Source organism: Hippocampus comes, unplaced genomic scaffold (assembly GCF_001891065.2).
Source record: "Hippocampus comes isolate QL1 unplaced genomic scaffold, H_comes_QL1_v1.1 scaffold156, whole genome shotgun sequence".
Taxonomy (NCBI): Eukaryota; Metazoa; Chordata; class Actinopteri; order Syngnathiformes; family Syngnathidae; genus Hippocampus; species Hippocampus comes.
Genome location: NW_017805744.1, coordinates 361,367 through 381,400, shown reverse-complemented (window position 1 = coordinate 381,400; position 20,034 = coordinate 361,367). Strand labels below are relative to the sequence as shown.

Sequence of the window (20,034 nt, the reverse complement as noted above, 5' to 3'; positions counted from 1 at the left end):
TCCCAGCTTGCAGGACAGCGAGAAGGAGATCCACCTTCGTCCCCCAGGCTGTTCTCCTCTTAAACTCTTAAACTCTTATTCCAGTATCCCTGACACCCCTCCCCCACCATTCAAACTCCCATACCCCATTGTGCAATACGGGGTTACAGTGCAATACTTGACGTGCAATACTGTTTTCATGTGCAATACTGTCTTACTGTGTCCTCACTGTGCAATACTGCTCGATGTGCAATACTATTTGATGCTGGAGCCACTACCTCAAGACCTCAAGTGCTAAGCTACTCTTATCCTATGTCTTTCCTTGCTCCTACTGTCTCTACAATAAGCCGCTCTCGTACAACTCTAATTGCCCCACGGGGATAAATAAAGTTTTCTGAATCTGAATCTGAATCTGAATAGAGGATTAGGAGGTGACATGGTTGAGAGGCACATAGCAGCCCCCCGACCCTTCCCCCGCCTAAAATAAATGCGACTGTAAATGCTGCTCATTCTGCCAGACAGCATTCTGCTGGCAGATGACGTGAGACTAATTCCAGCTTTCTGTATGCAATCCTTGTTGCAGCGCACTGCTGCAGTAAGTGCATCAATCCGCCATCTCTCCCTCGGCTCCACTCCGGGCAAACACAAACTAATGTGCTGGCTTATACACCAGTTACTTTCAGACACACTCTGATGGCTTCGATTTATGTAATTCCCCCAACACTTCTGTGATTAAGTAAGAACCCCTTTGTGCCTCAACTTCTGCCCACACAGTGTGACTCGCAAAAGCAGATCCAATGCACTTGAACCACGTGTCCGTGACCGCAATAAATCATACAAACACAGTTAGTCTGCGAGGTGAAAGGTATTTCTTCTTCTTCCAGTAACATTAAAATTAATTGTCTGTCTGGCATTTGCTCTCTGTAAGATATCGGCATCAGAATTCTAATTAAAAAAAGTTATATATCTAGTTCTCATTCCACAAATGTGCAGATCTCTGAAGAACATTTATTCACACGTTTTTTTTTTTTTTTCTTTTTCTGTCACAATATTCCCACTTGGGCAAAATGAGCACATAACACCATCTAGTGTGTGTCCTTGGGCAAGTCCCTTCACGCTAATGCCTACCTCATACAATGATAAGAGACAATAAAACGAATGACATGCCGGCTCAGACGTCGCCTGGCCAAACAAGGTCTGCGTCAGGTGCTGGGGAACCAGAGCACCTTGATGAAAAATGGGGTACTGGAACAAAGCGGAGATGGGCGAGATGCGGTAACATGGCTCTGTTGGAATGCTACTACTCCAGCAACCCTAGTCAGAGGGGTTAGAATGTGGGATGAATGGTTACTTTGAAACCCACAGTCACGGTTGACCACGATACAACTAGGAGCTCAGTGTTCCAACATCCACAAATGGCAATTGCTATCACAATTTGAGATTGATGAGGTACAACGTAGATTCCATGGTGAAGGGCCCCAGGCTGCCAGATCAAAGGAGGAGGTTATACCAGAGTTTTGGAGGCCAGCCCCAATGAATGAAATGCTGAGCCAGGCAGCAACTGACCTGAAAGCTAAGATCATGGCGAGAATGAAGGCTGGGCAACCTAGAAACCGATTACAATGGCTATGTGAAGTACCACCTGAAAGTCTCATGGAAAGTGTGAATACAGCACTGAGGGCGATCCCTACCGTAACGATCACGCAAACCAATGAGCTGATATACGCTTCAGCATCAGTGATCCTAGAGATGCTCGGCTGTAAGAGCAACCATGGGAGCCATGAGATACGTCAGTTGGAGGCTAAGATCAAGGCGGCTCGGAAAGATGTGAGTCAATTGACAGAGGTGTGATGAAAAGGCCGATACCTGAGAGGTACATCCACATGACCATTGTCCAGTCGCCTAAAGAGGTACACGAAAGAGAATGAGGCCAGACGAATAAACAGGCTGTTCGCAACACAATCTGCGAAAGTGTACGCTCAGTGGCAGGGTTCTAACAGCAGAGCAGACCCACCAAGTGGCTTCTGCATAACCGATTGGAGAAGAAAGCCCCTGCTCAAGTGTGAGCCTGTCTTTGCGCCAAAACGAAGCAAATTAGACGACAATGTATGTATGAAGTGTTGATGGTCAACGTGTTGTGCAATTCACAGGAGTCCTGTGGCTACTAGCTCCCTTCTTCATCAATGCACAAGCTGCTCATCACATTTTGGCTCTGTCAGCCAGCTTTCAATGTCAGTGCAACATCATTTGGAGTAGTTCACAATGACTACTTTGTAGTTTTAGTTATTTTTTTATTCAGTAAGTCCTGATACATACAATTTCAAAATTATGACAAAAAATCTTTGTGTGTGTGTGGGGGGGGGGGTGTCGTCGATGCTGACGACATGGGCAGCCATGGCCAAGTGGTAAAGGTTGTTACCTGCCACTGTGTAGATTCTTGTAGCAGAGGGACACACAACTCATCAGGAATACAACTATTGTTGCACTGAATACAAGTCATTTGACTTGATGCAATTTGTGTACATCAGTTGTACATGGTTAAAAGTTCTTAAATTGACATGTGTTATTTTCTTATTCTGAGGAGTAGAGGGTAAATTATCCATTGACCACATTTTAATCATGTCCAACCGATGTGCATGATTCAATGAAGGTCTTTTTTTCAGTGCGGCGTAATATGTTGCAAATGGAGATATTGACATGGCTGAGGTGATCCAGAAAAGCGCTCACTATTCAGTCTGGCCAACCAAATATAGCACATGCAAAAGCAATGATAAACTGAAAAGAAGTGGATTCATGTTTCCTTAGTTTTCCTCCATTTGGGACAGATAAATGCAACAGTCACCCGGAGTTGGTCGCTCATGGAATGCACAGCCACCCTCTTCCCTTCCCCGCACCAATGTGCACGCCACACACAAATACATCAAAACTATTTTTCCCAATAGGACACTTGTAAAAGGCATGAGAAGCATCATTGAACAAGTTGCATACACATCTTTCAGGTTCCGTTTTGTGCATACTCAACGTTGATAAGTGAGGTCCCTGATACATTCCCTGGTTCGAAGGTATTATTGCCGCCAGCCTTAACAAGCGTGACCGTGACACTGGGTTAAGAACGAGGGTGGAAGCGCAAAGTGAAGTTCCATTTTCATCCCCAAAATATCCAATAAGGCGTCAACAAGAACCATGTGCTAACCAGAACATTATTCATCACGGCACGCACCAACAAGTAACAGCATTTATCGTAGCACTTGTAGCCGTACTTTACTTTAAAGTAACACAACTGCATGGCTAATAGCAACCATTTGCTTTTATTTGTTTCCATGGTTGGGTACCGCTGATCCATACTGAAATTATATCAACGATATAATTGACTCTTCAACTCCACCTTTGTCACATTAGCATCGACTTCAAAACATTTATATATTCATACCCTTCCTTTTCATGTTTGATTTGGTTTTCTTCAACAACTGCCAAGCTTCCAAACTGTCATTTTTGATTGATGACTGTCAAGCTGTACCACTCTGCCCTGTTGTGTATACCCCCGACCCCTCCCACTTCTAAAGTGTGCTTAAATCTCTCATCTGCAGCATGACGAGACATTTATCAATTCATCGTTGCGCTCTAAGTGCTTCCAGCTAGCTGAAGCTCCCACCAGCCTTGAAATGTTGAATAATGTCTGTTAATTCATAGAACTACTTCAACAGTTTGCACTCAGCCTCTAGACTGCGGTTTGGGTCTGTTAACCCTGACAAATAATGTCGGCAGGATGTCCACAACCTCAGGAGAGGTGTGTCTGAAAATGTTTCAGGGAACATAAAAGTTAATGTTGGAACAAGACACAAGGTAGATAGAAGAAACAAATGTGAAGAGACAAAAGAGAGACTATAGCAACAGACAGTCGAGCATGAATGGGAAATGAGGAAGCAATCTACACACCCGGTGGCCGCAACTCCAACTGTGAGCTTGAGAAAAAAAAGTCATTGTAAGGTCATCACGAATGGGCAACTACTGAGGAGTTTAAAAGTTTTCATTCTTGCCTGAGTCTCAATGATGACAAGTGGTGCAAGTTCCTTTTCCTGCTACCTTGGGTCATTAATGATCTCTTTAGTCTTCTCAGCATTTAAAGTGAGATTATGTTCATGGCACCTGGACACCAGCTGAGCCACCTCTTTTCCTGCCTCTTTGACACTGGTGATCAAGCCTGCGATGGTCGTGTCATCAGCAAATTGGATGATGGCATTATCATCTTGGAAGACAAGAGAGTTCTGAGCTCACAGCTCAGCGGGGTTCTCATGCTCACTGCTTTGTTGTTGTTGTTTTTTTGCCCGATATCCTGGTGCCACCTCTGACTTTCTGAGGTCTCAGTGAGGAAGTCCAGCACTCATTTGCAAAGGCGTGAGTAGGGTCAGTCAGAGGGTAAGCCTTTTCTGCCCCACCCTGCTTGGGACGGTCATGCTTCATAAATGCTGAGCTGTCGTCAATAAACAGTATTTGAACGCAAGTGTCTTTTTTTCGAGGTGTATGAGGGATGCATGAATGAGTGTGTTGATGACATTGGCAACGGAGCAGTTCTGATGACAAGTAAACTGGAGGGGGTCCAATGTGGCCAGGACTGCGTTGATAGACATTATGTGTCATGACAACCTTCCCAAAAGCATTTCATCACAACTCTTGAGCTGTGTGCAAAGGGATGGAGTCATTCAGACGGGTTATTGTTTTTTGCTTGGTGAAAGGCACATTTGCATAGATTGGAAAGAGGTAGGCACAGATGAATGAACAAGGAACAGGTTGAAGATGTCTTATCCGATCATGTGATCAGAAATCACGTATGAGTATTGTCCCAAAAAAAAAAAGACCAGCTCCTCGGAAAAAAAAGTCTGTTCTTGTTTAACGGTCACAAAGAAACAAAATACTCATGAAATTCTAATATAATGCAAACTGCAGTAGATTGGTTTTATATTTTACCATGTAACATTTTGGGTTCATCTGGTGGCATAAAAAGACAAAAAACTATTTTTTTCCCCTCTGACACAAATTTTATAGAACTGAACTCCATAATCCTCAACCGTATACAATTATACAGGGTTATGATGGTTCCAATTATCTTTGTGAAACAAACAGAGATATTATGTAACTGTTAAGTCTCACAACCACCATTAATATACTACACAGTGTCACCATCCAACTTCTCTCCTTTCTGCCATGAAGGATTTACCTGGGCTCAGTTTTTAATGAAAATATTTGAAAACCTTTTCAAATATTTAATTGCATGTTTTCAAAGTTGCTCCTTAACAATACAATTGTTGTGACTGTAAACAGTACACGAGTGAACACAGTAAATAAAGAAGTTATATGAATAGACATACATTTGACAATAAAGTTGTACTTGACTTTATCTTCGCTCCACCGTGTGATTGGATGGATGATCGCGCCCCCAAAATCCTGACGATTGTACCGATTGATGTATTACATGACGACTGAGGCATATTGCTCTGGGTCTTCAGAACGGTCCTCACTCACAGCATCAGTGTTTGTAGTACGCTCCCAGGGCTTAACCTCTTAGTGTTAACATGTTCAATACTGTGGTTGCTGGTAGTGGTGTAGAACTGCACTGCGGAGTGACAGATTTTTTTAGACGCGACTACCTTGCTCAACTGCTTGAGAGGGGCGGAATGTTAGCGATACCTCTCAGGAAGATTTTGTGCCGTTGTAATGTACATTATGTCGTGGTTGCTAAGCGGATATTTACAAGAGCGCATCACGACCAACAAAAAGGAAAAGTGCATAAAAGTAGAATAAAAGTATTCAAAGTATTGCAAAGCTAGCAGACAGTCATTTGGAGTGGATTGGACCAGTAATGAGGTTTTATTTGAAGAGGAATGCTTTTAGGGTTAGTAGTGTACAGTATACGGTCAGCTGAAGTGGCACTCTACTTGAAAGAGCAATCACTTCAAAAGGCTCCCTTAAAGAATGTGACCTAGAAGGTGCACACCAGTGTTGCTACCTGACTAAAAGCCCATCGGGCCACAGTGCAGCTGGAGCAAGCCAATGAGAGAGCAATTTTTAGTGTGAAGCAGCACATCCTTGATTGTCTCGGGCAAGAAAGATGCTAATACAGTATATGCCTTAAGATCAGGATGTTGAAATCAATTAATCGATCACAAAGTATTTAAGACTGACTGTTTTAAATTCTTCTTGATTAATCACGTATAGGGCAGGGCATGGTTTGAACTTGACAGATTGTGGATCTCGTTCCGATTCCAGTTCCAATCGATTCTCGCTTTCAACTCTTTTCGGGGTGTCCAAATTACTGCCATTCATTTTTAGCGGCTCGCAGCACAGCCTAAATTAACATTCGACACAGCCCATGTCGTTTACCTGCATTGCACTATGCTACTTATCTTCTACACTGAGTGACAAGGCTTTTTCACTTGCTTGTTTTCAGCCAATCAGTCACCATTCCGATAGGGCCACAAGGCCATGCCAAAATCTTCAAAAAACATTGATGTTTTGCCTTATTATCGAACTGTTTATCGAGATGTTCTTCAGTTAATTTTGGATGAACTCACCCAAACATGTCTACAAAAGTATGAGGTATTTCTATTAACTTTTCACTTTTTTTTCCCCACCCAATTATGACACATTTTCTTCATTTGTCTCAGCAAGTTTTTCGGATCCTCGACACTTGATGTCCAACCCTTATCACCAGTGGCGGATGCTGGTCTGTCAAGTAAGGGAAGCTCAATTTCGGCCTACATCATAAAATGTGGCCTTTTATTTATATGTGAATTCTACTCTCCGTTCCTTTTCAAAAAAATGAAAAGGATGCCCTCACCATAAGATCGGTGATTGGCTCATTTCTCTATCAATAAAAAAGAGATTCAGCCTCAGACAGATCATCCTGCATCATCAACATCATCATGCAGAAAATCTGCGCTTCCTGGCCAGCCTATAAACGCCCACTGTCCATAGACTCCCAGAGACGCTGAGCGTCCAATGGGGGGACAAAACCAGCATTTATGAATTATGAATCTAAAATCAAAAACAGAAAACATTGAAGGAGAGGTCAAAAACGGGCTTGGTCATCTCATACTTGAAGTTGTGAGATGTCCTTTTTTGAATGGAACATCCGCAATGTAATAGGAATAACAACTTATGATTGGAAGGACTGCGACACTCCTTCTCAAACTGGCTTTTTCACTCATGCATTTCTTCCTACTTTTCCACATCAGAAGAAGCTTTATGTGTGGTGACTGACAGAGTCATTAGTTTGAGAGAGATCACACAAAAAGAAACGCAAGTCACACTCAAAATGTACTGTAGCTACAAAACCCGCAGCGTCAAGGCCTTTCAGAAGTACTATGTTCCTCGCACACTTTGGATGTGCATTAATATTTCTACAGCGTCGCACTTTTGTAAATGCACTCTTTGATCGGCCAGCACTAACACTTCAATGTGGATTTTATTTATGCTTTCAGTCTTGATTGTGTATGACACCTCACTACCAAAAAAAAAAAAAAAAAACTGTGACATCAAAGTGCGAGCAAATCCTTTCAGCTCAACCCAGACTTTACCTGGTTGTCTCATTTAGGAAATTGTCACCTGAGTTGATTTTGTTAAATGATGAACATGTGGAAAGCGTGGATCTAGATTCCACCGGGGAGAGAAATTCTCATGCGAGTTGATTAACGAAGCATCGAGCTCTTCACCAAAGGCAGACACATTAATTGTGACTTCTGCACAAATAATGTTGCCTTTATCTGCATCACAGGGGGGAAAAAGATGATCCATTTATTTTTATGACAGCTTTGTCAAGTGTGGCGGGGTCTCTTCCCAACAAAAAAATAACTGCTCTCTACTTTTTATGATTAGAATGAATGGAGTGGATGCACTTTAAAAAATCTGCCTCTTCTTCAGCGACAGTATGTTCATTTTCATCCCATCAAAACACAATTGTGTGCCATTTTTTGCGATTCAGCAAATGTTCCCCACCTTTGACCAGGATTCACGTCATAGTTGTGCTGATGGAATGTACACCTCTGATTGGTCGTACAGTTCATTAGCTCAGATTAGTGAACATGTATTTTTCATTGTTTTAGATCAATGCAATGCATTGCCATTGACTAGCCAGTCCAGGGTGTACTGCATTGTTAAGCACCTTTAACAACGTATTAAAAATACATACCGGTAAATGAAAAACATTTACCCACGGGGTGATATCATGTCTGTGTCTGCATGAATTTTCTGCATGTTCTCCAGCGTCTTCCCACAATACTAAAACACGCATGGTAGTTTAATTCAAGTTTCTAAATTGTCCATATGTGTGCATGTAAGAGTAGTTCTTTGTCTATAAATAATATGTGCCTGTTGACTGGTGACCATTCTAGTGTGTACCCCTCCTCTCACCCAAAGCCGGAATCTGCTCCTGCTTACCGACGTACTTACAGAGTACGAGCTCGATAGAATATGGAAGAATGTATTGATGATTCATCATGCAAAATTATTTTAATGTATTTAACTTTGATGTCTCTTTACGGTGGGTGGCCTCACAGTGCAGCGGTGCAGGGTTAAAATCCGTCTCCGGCCTTCCGGTGTGGAGTTTGCATGTTCTCCCTGTGCCTGCGCCGGCTTTCTCCGGGTACTCCAGTTTGGTTGTTCGTCTCTGTGTGCCCTGCGTTTGGCTGGCAACCGGTTCAGGGTGTTCCCCGCCTACTGCCCAAAGACAGCTGGGATAGGCTCCAGCACCCCCTGCGACCCTGTGTGAGGATAAGCGGATCGGAAAATGGATGGATGGATGGATGTCTATATACTGCATGCCTATCAATGTATATTCATTTTTCAGTGATCAAGCAGGTGTTCCTGTGGGCATATTAACTATCACATCAACAAAATGAAACTGCTCTCAAGAAGGCTTTTCAAGAAAACACACCCTGTAGCATGCCATTTTCGCTCAATACTTTCTTCTTGTTCTTATTTTTGGACTTGATCAATGCTAGAAGGCATGGGGGGCATCTTGTGACGCACACTTGCTGCCTCCAAGGGCTTGGAAACAAGCAGTCTGAGCTCAGCTAATAATGGACCTGACAAGCATTAGCCCAGATGAGCTTTTAATGGGTGTATCTAGTTTCTATACCTGCGTCTTCAAGGAGAATATGAAAGGGTCTGTGTGGGTGGCTCCAATTTGTAAAGAGCAGAGATTCAGATGAAAAAAATTGGAGAGATCAGTTTTCCTCACAATTTTGTCACACAACATCATTTTGATATGCAACAATTTGATTGTGTTGATTTTAGGTGCATTTTGTGCATTTAATGTATTCAAGTTCATAAAATGCAACATTTGCAAAATGTAATGTTATGTATTCATCTGCCAATGCTCCAGATAATTTGTTGCTTAAGGCAGAGAATTCAGGATTTAGTACAGTATTGCAAGTCACTCTCATTCGTAGATAAATGAAATATATTGTAGCCATATGAGGAGGGTATTTTTCTTCCCTTTTATTCATGCCCTTGAGACCTGAATTAATGCCACATATGTCTTTTTCATGGTAGTGTTGTATTGCGCTTTTAGACTGAGTCGATGTGGACCGAGGCTTTGTTGGATTTTGCACCAAGCAACAGTCACTGTATTTTGTCCAGAAAATGAAACTTGAAGTCAGTTACTTTCTTGCACAAATCCCCATTTTAAGCAAAAAGCAACTATTATTTGGCTCGTATTGAAATTGAAGATTATTTCTGTAACATATGTTCCTGTTGACTGCATACTTTCAGCTTCGCTTTATTATTGTGATTAGACTAATTATAACCCCTACAAATAAGACTGCCTTTCTTGTCATCATGCCATGAAACATGCATGTAATTGCCGATAAATCTTAACTGCCATAAATATGGACAACCCATTGGAGACATCCAACTTTCTTTAGCCATAGAAGAACTATTAGTCTTGTATAGTTATGTTGGGAACGTATGAAATACAAGTGTTTTATGTTGCTATAATTAAACTCCGTCAGGAAGATATTGCTTTACTTTTTGCTGTGGGATTGCCCTCATGCTAACAGCCGGCCCCGGCGATATCATGATATATTTGTATGAAATTGACTGTGGCTCCGTGGTCCAGTGGTTAGTGTGTCGACCTCACAGCGCAGAGGTACCGGGTTCAATTCCAGCTACAGCCTCCCTGTGTGGAGTTTGCATGTTCTCCTCGGGCCTGCTTGGGTTTTCTCCGGGTACTCCGGTTTCCTCCTACATTCCAAAAACACGCATGGCAAGCTGATTGAACACTCTAAATTGTCCCTAGGTGTGAGTGTGAGCGTGGATGGTTGTTTGTGTCTGTGTGCCCTGCGATTGGCTGGCAACCAGTTCAGGGTGTCACCCACCTAACTGCCCGAAGACAGCTGGGATGGGCGCCAGAACCCCCCACGACCCTTGTGAGGATAAGCAGATCGGAAAATGAATGAATGACTGAATGAATGACTTCTGACCCCTTCCAAAGTGGATTAAAACAACAATGGTGTTCACTGTTCAAGTTAATCTTTTAATTGGCTTGATCTGCTTCCAGTTCATTTCTAACTTAACTCGTAGAAAGCTTCAACCGCTGTTTATTAGTAATTTGGCAGCCTTCCTCTGGACCATTTCCAAACTTGCTACTGTTCTCATTTACATACACAGAGTCTAGAGTGCATCAGCAGCTGGTGTAATTGTAAGAAGAAAAAATTGCTCAAGCCCTTTTGAAGTATGTTGAGTAAATATCCTTTCAAATAAAAAAAAACAAACAATATATTTCATCTCATCAACTTGAAAATTATGTGATGTGTTTCATGATAGACTGTGAAGGTGAAACTGAAAAATTCATTCATGGAAGCTGTCTCAGCACACATATTTGCAACAAATATCTATCCATCCATCCATTTTCTGAACCACTTTATCCTCACGCGGGTTGCGGGCATGCTGGAGCCTTTCTTAGCTGTCTTCAGGCAACAGACGGGGTACACCCTGAACTGCTTGCCAGCCATTCACAGGGCACACATAGACAAAACCATTTCTGCTCACGATCACCAAATCCACGCAGGCACGAGGAGAACATGCAAACTCCACACAGGAGCCTGGGATTGAACCCTTGATCTCTGCACTGTGAGGCGGACGTGCTAATCCGTCTACCGCCGTGGCGCCGCAACAAAGATCTGACAAATACTATTGATGCCTCTTTTAAGCAACAATGAGGTGTCTAAGAGGTCTGTAATTATATACTTCCTCACTTTTTAATGGGGAACAAACTACGAATGAACAAACTAAAGATTAAGATTCATCAGAGCAAAGGGAATAGTAGCAACATTGTCGTGATTGATGTTGTTGGCTTTGTGTCTGAAGCAGTAGACATGCATGCAACTGCAATTGACATTTGATATCATTCCATTATACATTCTCGGGCTCGGGTTGATTTATTTATTTTTTTTCTGGCTGGCGGCATCATTTCTCGTTGGTCTCTCTTCTATCTGTGCACTAAGGTTGAGCACAGGCATCAGTCCCTGAATTTTGTAGCATTATTGCAAAGCCTTCATTCTTCTGTTCTTTCTGGAAAGACATTTTGTATTTTATTTGCTTGCCTAAACTTAGTAATTTAAGTACTTAAATAGTTTGTTGATTAAAGCTTCCATTCACATGTGTCGTCTTCCAGAATGTCGAGATGTGTTGTTGCCAATGATGCTGCGAGAGCTGAGCAGAGCTTTGGCCACCATGGCGGACGGGCCTCATGATGAGAGAAAAAAAAGCCTGGAGTTGCTCACCAACATTCTGGAGGTCCTCAGCAAAGACAATGTGGTGAGATGCCTACGCTAAGACTGTCCACTCAGATGTATATTAGATATACCCATAGAATCTGATGAGATCCAATACACCCTTGTCAATTCTATGTCTTTATAAAGACAATAATGATCATCCTTAATAAGTTGTTATTTTATCTTGGAAAGGGTGTTTCAAGTCTGGTACACACGTCATGATTTTTAGCATCTTTGCAAAGTCCGAGACCCCACGCGTTGATGAGGGTTGAAAATGACAAGTGTGTGTTTATTGCTCTTATACTATTTATCCTCTTGTGGTGTACTTGAGATGGCCGACACACCACACTATACACATAATGCCGTCTCCACCAACAACCGTGAGTCTCCTGCCCCAAAGTACAGTCTTTGGCTTGGCTGAACTCAATGTTGACCACAAACATCAGGATTTGTGATTTCGCCAAACATCAGCGATATTGTGCTTTTGGGTGAAATTTCAATGTGATCCAACTTGCAGCAAAACCTTTAAAGATGAAATCAATTGAATCTTCTCTAAATTTGAAATCACGTCGAACTGTTTCCTGATTGAGTACTTTTTGTACAACTTGCTGTTCTTAAACTGGGGACCGCACAATTCACAACGAATTTCTGATCAATTAATTGACCAATAAATTGTCCTTGTCCACGTACGATTGGTATTTGAAAATTCCCCTTCATCACACTGCCCTCATTTTGGCATCATGAGACCAGAACGACACCTGACAACTGATCAGACAGGATGTTCACAGAAGAAAGTGGCCACTGAGCTTAGTGTTGCACAGGGTGTCATCAGCAGGTTGCAACAGTGAGACAGAGACTGCAAGAACCACAGAAAGGCATCAAAATGGATGTTCTTGGACATGAAAAGAAAAAAGCAGCTGTAGTGAATTTTGCCATTTAGCTCCTTGTCAAAAAAAAACAGCAAGTTGTGCAAAAAGCACTGAATGTGCGTTCAAAATTTTTGAGTAGTTGACACAATAAGTTCACCAGTAAAGGTTGAATTCCATTTCAGGTTCATCCTAAAATTTCACCTGGAAGACAAATGTTCTTAACTGTATTCACAGTAAGGAGTAGTAGTAGTAGTAGTAGTTGTAGTAGTAATGGTCGTAGTGCATGTTAAAATTTTTATTTGACATTCCGCTTGCACTGGGGCCAGAAATCACTGAGCACTCTGAACCAGCAGAACATTGTTTGCTGCCCTGCTGCGGCATCACACAAACATTAATAAACGGGAGCCCCATTGTTTGAGTTTATTTCAACACAAGATGCACTTAAAGTCACTGTTGAACCAAAGCAAGCAACATTTAAAGGTGAGGGAAAAAAAGGTGGTTGAGCCCACCAAGTAGACACTCGTCCTAGGTTTGTCAGCATCATTAACTCAATTTAAGCCTTTCATGCACCCTGTAACCCGATAGGCTGTCCACTGTAGTAACCGCTGTCCTTGAAAGTGTTAACCTCACATCCTCTTTGGATCATGCATCCCAAAGAGTAGAGTAACAGTGTACATTGCCCCCGAACGATGACTCGGGGCCTGACTGCACAGAACCCGTTGTCAGTCAACAACTTCCTCCTAGGTTTCACCAACAAGATAAACAAGCCTGGAATTCAACTCACACCACCTCCTGCCCCCACGTTCTCACCTCTTAATCCTCCTCACCATCCGCTCACACTCACCCCAAGATTCACAATTTGGCTAAATTGAACAAATAACTTGAAACAGGGTTGTACCAACCTTTAAGACTCCAATACACAGCCAAGGTCACATTATTGATTGATTATTCCCTCGAAAAGTGTTGACATTTCATCTGTTGATGTTAAATATCTGATTTCAGACCATTGTGTTTATTTTTAAAAAAAAAGAAGTATACTTGGCCAATAAATCTGATTCTGATTCTGACGTTTATGGAAATGATGGCTGTGTCATCATCTGTGAATACAGAGACTCTTTGATGAACTTCTGAATGAATTCACTTGGAAAATCTCAAATGTCCTGGATGTTTTTGCTCCGATTAAAATAAAGACCATTCCATGTTGACCTAAAACACCTTGCAGGTGCACTACGAGAGAAGTGACTTTGAAATCAAAGTGCGGTAAAATGCTTTAAGTGGAGAAAAACTCAACTCCGAGTTCATTTTGACCTGACACACAACAGCACTTTTCTGAAATCATGAGTAAGAACCGAAACAATACACATGCTCTGTTTGCTGTGGTCAACAAGCTCACAAATCCCCCAAATCAAACACCGCCAGAATTCCTCTCAACAAATACATGCAATGAATTTGCCTGCTACTTTGGTGAAAAATTAGAAACCATCACGTCAAACATCGTCACAAAGCAGCAAAATTTTGCAGCGCTTAAAATCACCCAGAATTAATTCAATTACCATGTCAGAATTTGAATTCAGCTGTAATGCTGCGCAAAAATGGAATAAGATGCAGATAGAATTGAAGAAGCCAGTCCTCAGTCTAAAGGATTTAAAAACTTGACTCTTTTCCCATACCTTTGATTGGGGTCCTGGAAAAAATTTCAAATATTTTTTCTTTGAATTAATTTCAAAATCTACTGTACTTTTAATTCTTTACTTAACTTTTACAAGTTTTTTATGTTCATGTGTTTAAAAGATGCCACTGTCAATTCTGGCAATTTTTGTCAGCTACTTTTATTTTTTCTGCTTTGCTTCTGAAAGCCGTTAACTGTTGCGTTTTGTAAATACTTGTTGACGTTGTGTCTTTGTTTGTGCGAAGCACATTGAATTGCGTGTGAAATGTGCTCTATCAATAATAACTGCCTCGCGTTGTCTTGCCTAACACACCCGAGGCTTTTCTGTCCTTAATCATCTTGTCTCTCAGTGCAGCAGGCGCTGATTTATTACAACTGTATGTTTTGCTGCAACACTCATCCACACCTCAACAGTATGCAGCCACGTTTTATCTTTTCTAATTGCTCCACTGAGTTTTTGACAACATGTCGAGTCTTTCAAGAAGGAAAGGTTTTGGCTTTTCCATTTCTATTCATGTGCATTGCTCTAATCAAGCAGCAGCTTACAAGCACATACACACTCAAGGGGGAGAGCAAAGACATGTAATTAATGGTGATTAGATGGATTTGCATTGGGTTGAGAGTAAACTGAAAGCGGAAGATGGCAGAGTGTGAAAATGACACAGCGTGTATAAATACTAATATTTTGGGCTATAACAGTTCTGACTCAATGGCTCAATTATTTTTCCAAATAATAATACAGAAAAAAAAAGCCTTTAGTAGGTTTTTTTGTGGGGGGGGGCCTCGCAGTGAATGGTGGTGTGGCGTCCTCTTGACTTTTCGGCTTGGCTTTATCACCGTTTTTATTGCCATCACATCAAATAGCTCCCAACATCAGCACAATACAATCCCAAAATCAAATTCAATTGCCAATTAAAGATGCTAAGAAACCGCTAGCTTGCGCTGTGAATGTAAGATGCGGCACCTAGCTGCTAACGGGAGTGTACGCATTGACTATCTTGTATGAGGTCTGTTTTTGACCATTCCTCAATTTTCATAGTCTTTTGTTGACCCTGCAACAGCTTTTTTGTAACGCCGCACATGTATCAAATTAAAAATGTGAAAACGTGTGCCATAAAAACACCAAACAACAAAACAAAAAAACCAAACAACCAATAATTAATAAATAAATAAAAACTTTAGTTTGCAGTGTTTAGCCCCTTCTTGTGTCACTAAACAGAGTCGTAGAAACACCATATGATGCATCTCTATTCTTCAAGCCACATTAATAAATACATATCATTAATATGCATCTATAATTTAGAAGCAAAACTGAGTGTTATCTTTGCAAAGGCGATGTTTTCCCTTGTATGTGTTGGTATTAAGAGAGCATAATTTAATATATGCTGAAAAAAAACCTGAATTAATGTAATCAGTCGAGCAAATAATTGATTGTTATGTTTGAATGTTTTCTTTAGTTTTCCATGTTGGAATTAATAAGGCATTTGTCTCTAGCTGGAAATTAGTTCTGGACCGTCAGAGAAGGATGCGATGACATGATAAACAATAGTTCTCTCTCTTCTTTGAAGCAGTTAGTCACAAGAGATAATTGGTTGGTTTACGTGCTTTAGATATAATGGACACACAGTCAAATACCAAGTCATAGGCACATCTACATTGTGAGTGATGTTTTTTTTTCTTGCAGATTAGTGGTTTTTTTTTTTAAACACCAAATTGGTGTTTGTTTTCATCCATTCATATTCTGTACTGCTTTTCCACAGTTTTTTAGTTTATTACCATAGCAACCATGGCAAACAGGAGGAGGCAAAGAGGTGATGGGAATGTTATGTTGCTCTGTTGCCTCTTGTTTTCTCCCCTCACCCCTTCGCCTCTCTGGGTGGTTCCTGATTAAGATGTTCTGCCAAACGAGAGAGAGAGAGAGAGAGAGAGAGAGAGAGAGAGAGAGAGAGATTGATAGAAGGAGTGAAATTCGCAGCCTGATGTTTGACATGGGCAGCCTGGAGAAAGGGGGGTGGTAGATTTATGAGCCACCTTTAAAAATAATTTCCATGTTGCTTTGTAGTTATTTTTGTTTTAAATTTTGGAAGATAACGTCTGTTATTTGGGGACCTTAGCACAGAGTTATTTTTGGTCTTCCCCCATGGTTTTTCGGCGTGGCTGATCAGGCACAGATTATGATAGCAAGATTGTGTAGAAACACACAAGAAGAAACCGTGAATTTCCCCACATGTGAAACTACGAAAGAATTATTTGACCACATATTTTTAAACAGAGCTTTATTCTAAATGCTTCATTTTTAAACAGAGCTCTCTTAATTTCTGCAAATGTAAAATTCTCAAGCAGCCGACAAACCTGCACTATTAATACTGTTGCAGTTTTCTAGTGTTTGTTTTTAAAAGATATATCATTTCTCTAATCGTATTACCCATATTTTTCTCAATGCCTGGAGCAGTACCACAAGGAAAATGCAAACTTTGCCCACTTCTCCCAATTTCATATTTCACTACTAAATTAACATTTCAGTTTCAGGTTTAGGAATGACACTTCAGAAATCTAAACTGTGGAAGTGAGAACTGTGATAAGGCCTCAACCTCTTTGCAAATGAGAAATGTGACCCTAAAGGGATACAAAGGATAGAAATTGCAAACACACAAATGCGCGCACGCACTTACCTTCATATTCATGTCAAACTCTCTTGGAGTTCAAAACTTCACTCATAAAATGACTGTTAAATGTTATTGTGGCTCATTTTCTGCATGTGAAGACTATCCTGTGTTTTTGTTTGCTTTTAATTGACCTTTGTCAACCTTTGTGTGGCTACATTTTCACAGGGGGAAACATTTCAGCACATCCAAGACATTGTGGTTTCTTTGCTGGGGATCATCAACCAGACAGTCATTTCAATGGGCCGAGAGCATGCGCTAATTGTAAGTACAGTCATTCTTCGTGCTACAATGTGTGCGACTAAAGTAGAACAATACAAAAGGATTAGGTATCCTTGAGCAGACTAATGAGATTCAGTACAAGAGCTGTACCAATATATACTGCATATTTCTCAAAGACAGTAATGCTCACTTTTGAATGACACTGTCGGAGAGGGGTTGTTTTAGCTGAACCTAATTTTGTGGCCAGCGAGTGATTGGTTTAGCTGTTGCCAAATCTTATACCTATAGAATCAGATACATTTATTGACTCCTTGGGTTTGAAACGACAGCATACTGGCATTTGTGTTGAGTCAGCAATACTGCGCCTTGTGGAAAATACACTGCACAACTTTATTCTACACATCAGAGGAATGTGAGGAGAAGCATGAACCATTATGGGAAAGCTTTGGGAAAAAAGAAAACATACAAACAAAAAAAAACATTTCGAAGTGACCAGGGGTCCCCAACCTTTTTTGCCCCACGGACCGGTTTATGTCAGACAATATTTTCAGGGACCGGCATTTAAGGTGTGGCGGAAATAATACAACAAAATAATATGGTATGAGCTGCATGGAAACTGTGGTGTTTTCGAAATATAATAATAAACACAAGGAGCGTCTAATCTGGCCGCAACACTCCGATCGCTATGGTAATGTTTAATGCCTTCAAAATACGATACAACGCAAATTCAAAGTGCATGACAATGACGACTCACCACAGCCCCGAGCTTGATTTTCTGCAACCAGACGGTCCCATCTCGGGGTAATAGGAGACAATGACACCTCAAGTGTGTCCAGTCTACTTCGTAATTTTGTTTTAGTCGCCGTTGCTGCAGAAAACCCCCTCCTCACACAGGTAGCATGTCGGAAATAGCAACAGTGCTACTGTGGCGATCTCAGAATATTCAGCCATAACTTTAATCCAGTTGTCTCGAACGTACTTTTAAGGCCGCCGTCATTTGCGCTCTCCAGCAGTTTTATTACTCATTTTGCGAGCTCTAGCGTTTTGTTTTTAGCGTAATCAGTCACGTGACGAAGAAGCGCAGCTTGACGTGTGTCAAGCGTGACACAGACGGATGTAACGGAGAATCCGGTAATTTTTCAAAATAAAACATCTTTCGTTTTCCGAAATAAATAAAACGGAATTAAGGCAAGTTCTTTCTGTGCGGCCCGGTACCAAATGCCCTGCGGACCGGTACCGGTCCGCGGACCGGCGGTTGGGGACCCCTGGAATAGACCACTGTATTTTTAAGTATCGTATCATCCCGGGTTGTAATTGTAGGCTAATGGTCAACTGTTAGCTGAATGAGTCACTCATCGGGTGAAAGGTTTGTATTGCTTGAAGTGTAACTGAATTGCCTCGGTTTGTGTGTGGAAGCGTGTGTTACAAAGACAGCCGTGTGTGTGTGTGCGTGCGCGCGTGTGTGTGTGTGTGTGTGTGTGTGTGTGTGTGTGTGTGTGTGTGTGTGTGTGTGTGTGTGTGTGTGCGCGCACTTGGTTGAGACGCACATTAGTGCGCATGCATGTGTGTTTCTAATAATAAAACGTCTGCATCTATGTAAATTGTGCCACTGTCAACTCACCTGAATGGAATCCACTATGTCAACGTGACAAACAGACTTGTTTCACATTTTGATGAGATGAGGGGTTGGGGGGATTGTTTTGTGTGTTATGGGAGTATGTTTATTGTATTGTTAATACCCAGGCAGCAGCTTTAAGGCTACGCATCAGATTTAAGTTCTAGATATTAAAATATGTGTTTACCTCGGCAGAGTAGGATACACTGAATGGCCACAACATGATTGCAATGTATTTAATGAGATCCGAAAACATTTGTGCAGCCGTACAGTAAATTATGTTCAGTCTTGAGTTTGGTCCGCATTGCTGGCTTTGTTTCAATTGAGGGGTGTCCTCAACCCAGGCTTCTCTTTGTCATCGATTCAGTTCAAAAACTTTAAGGACAGAATCTCTAGGCACAGCCAAAGCATTGGCTGGTTTGGTGATCTCAATATCATGTCTGTGCTTTTTGCAAACAATGTGGTTCTGTTGGCCCCATCAAGCCGTGATCTTCAACTGTCACTGGGGCCATTTTTAGCTGATTGTGAATGGGTTGGGATAAAATCAGCAACAAAAAATTCTGAGACCATTGTACACAGTCAGAAAAGTGTAGAGTGCCCTCTCCTTGAGATCCTGCCTCAAGTGGAGGGGAGTGCACTTTATCTTGCAGTCTTGTTCAAAAGTGAGGGGAGGATGGAGCGGGAGATCGATAGGAAGATTGGTGCAGAGTCTACAGTGATGCGGACCCTGTATCAATCTGTCGTGGTGAAGGAGGAGTTGAGCTGAAAAGCAAAGCTCTCGATTTATTGTACCGGTTGAGCTACATGAATGGCCAAGCTTCTGGTTGTGAGCAAAAGAACAAGTAGCCTAAATGAGGTTCTGCTGCAGCGTGTCTGAACTTTCCCTTATAGAGATAAGTTTGGCCAACCAGGAGGAGCTCAGCGTAGCTGCTCATCACATTGAGAAGAACCAGATGAGGTTATTTGGGCATTGGATCAGCAGGCCTCACTGATGAGGTATTCCGGTCAGGTTCTATCAGGTGCATGCTCTGGAAATGACCCAAGACAAGCTGGAGAGGCTACGGGCCCTTGTCAAGACACCATCTGTAACCCATGATTCAGAGGGATTGTCCCACGCAGGTGTCATATTTCATCCGTCCACCCATCCATCTTCTAATCCGTTTATCCTGACAAGTGTCGCTGGACTGCTCGAGCCAATAGCAGCTGTCTTTGGGCATTATGTGGGGTACACAATGAACTGGTTGCC

The 20,034-nt window shown here is 41.7% G+C and overlaps 1 protein-coding gene across 2 annotated transcripts in view; it reads left to right on the top strand.

The window, feature by feature from the left end:
- Positions 1 to 20,034, top strand: part of dock2 (dedicator of cytokinesis 2) — a 108,773-nt gene that overhangs the window by 42,333 nt on the left and 46,406 nt on the right. For both annotated transcript variants that reach the window (XM_019884132.1, XM_019884131.1), the window contains exons 25-26: positions 11,651 to 11,793; positions 17,120 to 17,215. In XM_019884132.1, coding sequence (XP_019739691.1) covers positions 11,651 to 11,793; positions 17,120 to 17,215 — 239 coding nt within the window. The remainder of the gene's footprint in view (positions 1 to 11,650; positions 11,794 to 17,119; positions 17,216 to 20,034) is intronic.